Source organism: Fukomys damarensis, unplaced genomic scaffold (genome assembly GCF_012274545.1).
Source record: "Fukomys damarensis isolate Sample0158 unplaced genomic scaffold, DMR_v1.0_HiC HiC_scaffold_33, whole genome shotgun sequence".
Lineage (NCBI taxonomy): Eukaryota > Metazoa > Chordata > Mammalia > Rodentia > Bathyergidae > Fukomys > Fukomys damarensis.
Genome location: NW_022900945.1, coordinates 10,635,490 through 10,643,106, shown reverse-complemented (window position 1 = coordinate 10,643,106; position 7,617 = coordinate 10,635,490). Strand labels below are relative to the sequence as shown.

The 7,617-nt window shown below is 37.9% G+C and overlaps 1 protein-coding gene and 3 non-coding genes across 6 annotated transcripts in view; all 4 read right to left on the bottom strand.

Moving 5' to 3' along the window:
• Nucleotides 1–812: 812 nt before the first annotated feature.
• Nucleotides 813–7,617, bottom strand: part of Rabggtb (Rab geranylgeranyltransferase subunit beta) — a 7,994-nt gene continuing 1,189 nt past the window's right edge. For 2 of the 3 annotated variants that reach the window (XM_010605133.3, XM_033758342.1), the window contains exons 2-9: nt 7,264–7,371; nt 6,224–6,421; nt 5,661–5,766; nt 4,884–4,936; nt 4,690–4,800; nt 4,006–4,131; nt 1,648–1,797; nt 813–1,343 (exon numbers count right to left, since the gene is read on the bottom strand). In XM_010605133.3, the coding sequence (XP_010603435.1) occupies nt 1,203–1,343; nt 1,648–1,797; nt 4,006–4,131; nt 4,690–4,800; nt 4,884–4,936; nt 5,661–5,766; nt 6,224–6,421; nt 7,264–7,371 (993 nt within the window). In that variant the 3' untranslated portion in view covers nt 813–1,202. The remainder of the gene's footprint in view (nt 1,344–1,647; nt 1,798–4,005; nt 4,132–4,689; nt 4,801–4,883; nt 4,937–5,660; nt 5,767–6,223; nt 6,422–7,263; nt 7,372–7,617) is intronic. The other variant, XM_010605134.3, reaches the window with a different exon arrangement.
• On the bottom strand, nt 6,061–6,132 carry LOC117284057. Its single transcript, XR_004515144.1, has one exon. It is a non-coding gene; the product is annotated as a small nucleolar RNA SNORD45 (small nucleolar RNA).
• On the bottom strand, nt 7,012–7,092 carry LOC117284056. Its single transcript, XR_004515143.1, has one exon. It is a non-coding gene; the product is annotated as a small nucleolar RNA SNORD45 (small nucleolar RNA).
• On the bottom strand, nt 7,491–7,569 carry LOC117284054. The gene has a single exon (XR_004515141.1). It is a non-coding gene; the product is annotated as a small nucleolar RNA SNORD45 (small nucleolar RNA).

Below are 7,617 nucleotides of genomic sequence, written 5' to 3'. Positions count from 1 at the left end.
GGGGGACGCCGAGGCCCGCGCGGAAGGGCGGCTGGAAGGGATCTCCAGCGGCCTGAGAAAGGGGCGCTGATCCTGCGGTGGAGCCCCTCCCGACGACGAGGAAGACGCCGCGGGGGCGGAAGGGGTGGAGGACAAGTCCGGCCTTAGCATCTTAGGAGGCTGCCCCCGCCCAGGCCGCGATTCCTCAGCACCACAGCCAGTCAATGCCGGAAGGAGCGGGAAGGGCGCGCAGGCGCACAGCTGCAGGAAGCGCTGCCCACTTCCGGGCCCTTCAGCTCTACAGGAGCCGGGTTTGAACTCTATAGCTTTCAACTGCCAAGTACTAGGCTAACCATAATTCAGAACTCACTGTACTCAAAGCCATTTAATACAGTATTTCCCTTATCCTACCACTTCACCTCCACCCAGATTTTTATCAAGTATAGAAAGCTTTCCGTGCCAATCAAGGTCTTGTGTCGGCACACAGTATTTCAAGGTAGCACCCATACAGGTGGGCTATGTGCACGGCATGGTAAGGACCAGACCTTGGGTGTGAGGTATGGACAGATGAAGTACAATTCCTAGTTACTGAGTCTCTACTACTGTTAACCTCAAATACAGGTATACAGACTCCAAAAGTATCAACTTCCTAGGGATGCCTGTTGTGCCAAGTGTCACTGCTTACTGTTTCATTATTGGAAGGACAAGCTCTTCGGTAACCTTGACCCAGTAAAATGCTATAAAGTGAGGTCTGAATGGCCATTTACCTAAATTGTAACCAACCCAGAATAATCATATGAAGACCTATAAATTACTCCCATGTTTCAGCCACCTGATTTGTGCATGTTTTAATTCATATACGGAGTTTATCCACTTTTACCAGGAACATTCTTGTTGACAGAAACAAATTTACATTAACTTTCACAGAACATATTAGTAACAAGGGCAAGAAAAGCAGAATCCTATTTTTTAAATTTGTTAAGCAGAGACAAGATACATGTAAGTACAAAAAAAATTAGTCAAAACAGCACTTGAGAAAATCTAAAGCTGAAATACAATACAGGTCTTTATTTTACAATATGTATAAACTTATATAATTTATTAGAATTTAACACAATATACAGAATAGGAACAGTACACATTTTTAAGTTCATGAAGCACTTCAAATACAGAAATGTTGAGATGTCAAAAACTATTATACTACACTTTTCTATCCAACAAATCTAGCTCACTAGTTCAGGCTGAACGTTTGCTCTCTGAAGCACTTCTTCAGGCATGCAAAACACAGGACTAACAGGTTTAATTTGTTCTTCTCCCAGAAGTGACAATCCAGCAATGCCAAATAATGTATGAAAAGGATCCACCTATTTAGGAAAAACACAAGGATTTACATTATTATAAAATGAAGATAACAAAAAACCCCATTTGTAACTATATTGAACATGATTTTGTTAATAGATACTGCAGTTTTCAAAATATGTCTGGTAATAGGTGACAAGAAATTTCTTTGTATTTTAGTATAAAAGTTATGGTAAACACTGCTTTCTAGGTAACGCTTGCACTGTCCCACCAGGTGTACTGCTTCTACTTCTGGAAATCACTAGAACCATGAAAGTAATCCATTACTGAAAAAAGCAACTTATTCAAACTTATCAGAAATACACTTACCATATCTCCTGGCCTGTCTGCAAAACCTCCAGTTTCTTCATCCTGACATGCTAAAATAAAACTGCGTAGTTTTTCTCTATCAATCCAATGAAGCCTTCCAATTATCTTTAGGGATGCCAAAACCCACCATGAATAGCATACATCTGGCAACTGAAAAAACAAAACAAAAACCAACAAAATGTCACAATTTAATTCCTTTTCTCATGCTAAAGAATAATTTGTACTAAAAGAATCATATCACAGAGAAGTATGGGCACCCATGTTTATAGCGGCAGTTTGTAATAGCTAAAACTTGGAAACAGCCCATTTGCCCATCCATCGGAAACTGGATAAAGATGTGGTTTTTCTACAAAATGGAATACTACTCAGCTATAAAGAACGAGAAAATAGATTCATTCATAGGAAAATGGATACATATTGAAGATATACTAAGTGAAATAAATAAGGCACACACGTGTAAATACCGAATAGTTTCTCTGGTGTGAATAATCTGCAATAATACAGAAGATCCTAATAAGATTACTGACATTTAGAAATGGGAAGAAAGGAGCTAAAGGTGTAGGGAAGGTGGGATGGGTAGGGGAAGGGTAATAAGGGAAAAGAAAAAAATGTGAGATAATGTACCAATAAACTCAATTAAAGCTGAAAAAAAAAAAAAAGAATAATTTGTAAATTCAATCTAATCTCATGTCCAAACCATAGGAGGAAAACAGGACCGTCGTGAAGTGTCTGAAATGTATGCTCAGAGTTGATCAACGCCAGTCCAGGCCACAGGTGCCCATGCAGTTTCAAGTACTCAGTGATTAGCAACCCTCATTAATGCCTGCCTAACTCAGCCCTTTAACACTGAGGTTAATAATAAAGGTTCATGAAATGCATTTACCATGATACTCTCCCCACCTTAATGAGCTTCCAGGAAAATTCATAAGCACATAAAAGCAATTTTAACAGCTCCCCAAGATTTAAAAAAATCAGACCCTATCCAGACACTATCATGGGTATTTCCCTGCTCACTAAGGTGCTCAAAATACGCAGAGAAGGCACAGTTTAAAAATAACAGATCTCAGTCTGGGAGTTCTGCACCTGCCTGGCAAATGCAAGGTCCTGAGTTTGATCCCAGGTATTGGCAGAAAAGAAAATCTATTAGCTCAGATAAAATACAGTTAAGTACCACCATGTCCCAATTCATGGGACATACAGCAAGCTATATAGTCTGTAAGTCAAATCCATACTTTATACTTAAGTTTTTTTTGAGACGAGTGACCTGGAATTCACTATGTAGCCCAGGATGGTCTTGAACTCACAGCATTCCTCCTGCCTCAGCCTCCCGTAGCACTGAGATTACAGGCATGCACTACCACAGCTTTACTTAGTTTTTACATTAGTAGAGTAAAAAGATAAAGCTCTGGTATGCCTCATATACTTTATACACATAGCCTAAATGTAATTTTACTTTTATACAGTTCTTTTTGGGTGCCCGTGTTCTGACAAAGACTTAAACAAGTTATCAGGGGTGGAAACGGAAATCTCTACTTTGTGGAATCATGTTACTCAAAAAACTTTTATATCTGAGATTCTTCCTTTTTTCTTTTTAAATGCGTGAGACAGGGTCTCATTTATGTATTTGAGACTGACCTGGAACTCACTGTGTAGCCCAGGCTGGTCTCAAACTCACAGCAATCCTCCTGCCTCAGCCTCCTGAGTGCTGGGATTATAGGCGTGCACCACCACTCCCGGCTTGAGAATATTTTTTGCTTTGGATTATTCACTATGGTCCTTTACAGACTTATCTAACATGAAGGAAAATTAGTAACACCCAAAACAAAATGTCAAGTTATGGGTTTTCAGAAAAACATTTTAAATTCAAATAACTTAACTGCCTAATTAAAAAGTCTTTAATTTGGGCAAAAATGAATTGTTTTCAGGGCTACAATGGACATGAAGGTTTATATACAGCATGTATAAAAGTAAAGCCACTGGCCATTAGCTTTCAAGTCTTTAATGAATGACTAAAAGGTTTGAAAAAAAAAAAAAAAAGAGCTTCACTTTAACGCCTGAAGAATGTAAGGCCAACTCGGGCAACTTTAGGAGACGCTGACTCAAACAACAAAAGGACTGGCAAAGAGGATGTGGCTATGGGGTAGAACACCCTGGGCTGTCCAGTGCTATCAAGGAAGGGGGAATAAAAGGCATCTGGAAATGTTCATCAGGTCCAGGATCATTTCAACCAGGCAGGTTCTACTTTTTCCAAGAGCAGATGTTCTAGAACTCTTCATAGCAGAAGGGAAAAACTCAATTTACAAGAGGAATAAAGACAAGGCAGTAATCAATTTAGAAAGATAAGCATTACGGCAATACCTTCTCTGGTCTTCCATTCAGTCCACCGGAGGGTAACTGTCGTTCACAAAGCCACCAACCGAGTAAATCAGAATTTACTTGATGTAACTGACTAGTAATAGCCAGGAATCCTGTGCAACAATAGATCTAAAATTACAGACATAAAGTACATATGTATAATTTCTTGAAAGCAAAGGTACTAAGAATTACTCAAATACTAAAACCCTATTTTGTATTTAAATGCTATCAGAATCTCTTCATAGCTTATTACTTTACAACTATTTACCTATATAATGTTCTGGGACAAAAAGATGTGCTTATTCACAGGCTAGAATGATTTCACCTACATTAACTAAACATCAATGGAGGGCCGGGCAGGCTCAGATATTAAGACTGCTTGCCTAGTATGATGTGGGAGGTCCTAGGTCCAATTACCTCCCCCAGAGCTAGTTGGGTAACTATGAACCTACTTTTGTTTGCTTGGATGAGAGGTGTCTAATAACAGGCGAACAACCCTACGTAGAGTAAATTGTAAGAACACTTTATTTAAGTAGCAATCACACAATTTTTAGGTAATAGCCCACATTATAGTAAAATTAGCTTCATTCATATTTAACAATGAATTTTATTACTACACCCTCCATTTTACTACGTCAGTAATCTCCTTTAAGAAGCAATGCAATACATTGCTACATAATAAATTACCTGTCCAGCATGAGATTCAGAACCTGGTCTGCAACCAAATCCACCATCAAAGTTCATACAGGATAAGACAAATTCAATTGCCTTTTCCACATTAATAGCATCAAGCTTCCCCTATCAATAGAAGGGAAAAACTCTAAATTCCAGAGTATTTATGGATGATCAGTCATCTCAATGTAATATTCATCAAAGCTTACCAACAGAGCCAAAGTTGCCACCGCACAAAAAGAGAATCTTGTATCAATTTCTCCTAAAACAAAAGTGATAACGTACATGTCAGCAGAGGCTTCTGATCATTAATAGTGCTAGCTACCTAAAAACAAAACCTGTGCAAACAACCACATTAAATTCCCAACAATTTGGGCATAATGTTTACATTATATTATCAGAAGAAAAGCTCAATCTTAAATGCCTTCAGTTCGAAGGAAACTAACAGAAAACTGTCAAACGTAATGCCAAATAATCTCAGGTTGCATACAGTCTCACAAAGTTAAAGAAACAGAAGTGAAAGATTAGCTGATTTCTAATAATGCAAATAAACTTACCCTATTTTACAAAAGTAGATTTTCACATCCCATGAAGCAGCTGGTCTCTCTGGCCTGCACTGTGTTCAGCCCTAAAGCAGAGATTATCTACATTTATCAAGTAAAATTGGAGCCACTCCCTCCATTCAAATATGCAGTAATTTCCTAATTTTTGTCTTCCCCTTTTAGTATGTCATTTGATTTAACTTTATAAAGCCACCCAATACTGGGGAAAGTATTTCACCTACCGTATGTTTTAGAATGGCCCCTCTGTTCCTGTGCTCCTGTATGCTACGACAGAGCATGCTGGGCCATTAATGCCAGTTAGACCAGCTGCTTAGTGGGACCTGAAAAGATGAAAAACTTAAAATCTCTTTATCAGTTGGTTACTACCAAATCCAGACATTTTAATACTGAATTCTGTGTAGAAAGGACTAAATATGACATTACCCCAAATGTCTCCAGCAAAGGAACCATCTTCTTTCTGTAGACTTTGCACATACTCCACAACTTTATTTATGTCAATAACATTAATACTATCATACAGAGTAAGAATCTGTAATACAAAAGACAAATTTAGAAAATAACCTTTCAAATTCATTCTATCCCAAGTTGTTTAAGGTAATGCTTCTTTTAGTCTACTGACACTGTCCACTAACCTCAAATATACAGACTTCAATTTTACTCAATAAAATTGTATTTTATCAACACTTCCAAACATTTAACTGTAAAGCATTCCTCTACCTATAAACTGACTTGGACTTCAAAACAAAATGTGTATATTCACTAACATCAAAATAAAGCTGGTTATTTTCAAAGTCTCATATATTAAAGATAAAAATTGTCTTGCAAGGTCTCAGGGTAATTTTAGAATTCACAACAGCTGCACCTTCAGCTAATACATGCCATCACATCACTGACCTCGCCGAACAGACTTATCAACAACTTATTTTGTCCTCTCCCTAAAACAATTTCAATTCCTGACTCTTCAAAACTGAATTTTAAATATTTACCTGGACAGCACTGAGAGTATACAAAAGATGAGGATCATGCCCAATGCTAGCACTTATTCCACCACACTCATGTTGGCAGGACTTAATAAATGTCAGAATTTCTTCTCTATTCATGCGATCAAGTTGTCCCATGAGATCCATTACCGTCAAACCCCAGTAGATGCCACTCATTCTCAAGTACTCAGACATGCAGTACTCCTAAAACAACATTTCTTCAATGGGTCAATTTGAATTTTTGACGAGAGGTTTCAAAATGCCAGAGGAAAAATGAGTTGAACAAAACAGTCTACCATTTTCATCAGTAAAGTTTAGGGTACTTCATAACACATTCATCATTCATTCTTTTATTCTGTGTACAAAATCTATTATGAAATGACACAAAAATTGAAAATGGCCTAAGCATGCAGAAAGTTCATGAGTATGCCTATATAAATGTGGCTAAAAGAAACACATAAAATTAGTATGGATTCCAAAGATAATTTTGTTGCAGTTAACTATCGCTTTAGAGGCTTCATCTATTTTGAGGTGTGGTACATGCAGCCTAGGCGGTCCTGAAATGGAGGCAATCTTGCTGCTTCAGGGGTAGGGCTGAGATTATAAGCATGCACCACCACACCTAGTAGCTATTTTAGGTTAAAGTGTGGATCATTGTTCCCCAAGATGGCAGAAATCCAGTTCTTTTGGATACTTTGAGAAAAACACTCAAGCAAGTTCTTTTTTCCTTTTTTGCCAAGACTGCCCCAGAAAGGAAAGCTATTAAGTGTAAAACCTTCAGGTAAAATCATTTCAAGGTCTCAGCGTAATTCTAGAGCTAGTGTTAATACACATCAGCAGGAAATCAGATAATACATGCCAATACATCATTGACCTTGAAAGTATTACCCCAACTACGAAGATAAAAACCAGTTATATACAACAAAACCGTGATCGACCCTATCTGGCAATTCCTCCAATGACTGGTGAGATTCACACATAAACATTGCCCTACTGCTTATGTCTATCGAGACTTATGAAAAACTTTAACGTAAAATCATACATACATAATCATCTTTCTTTGAGCCATAGGATGCAATATAATCTGCATGTTTTTCCAATAAAAGGGTGTCAGGTGCATCAGACTTGATAGTAACGTCCTTCTGTGGAGTGCCCTTTCAAAACAAAAAGATGTGACTTAGGCACATTTCATGACCTGCTCTTTGGCATTTATTCAATACACACAAGAAAAAAGATGAAAGTATTAATACTTAGTCACGATGCAGGTATTTTTCAGGTCTCAGAGTAATTCTAGAGCTAAAGTAGTAACAATCAACTTTAGATTCAGAATACATGCCAGCTCATCATTGACCCAAAAAAATGCCACCTGCATTTTTTTTTTTTTTGGTACGGGATCCAGA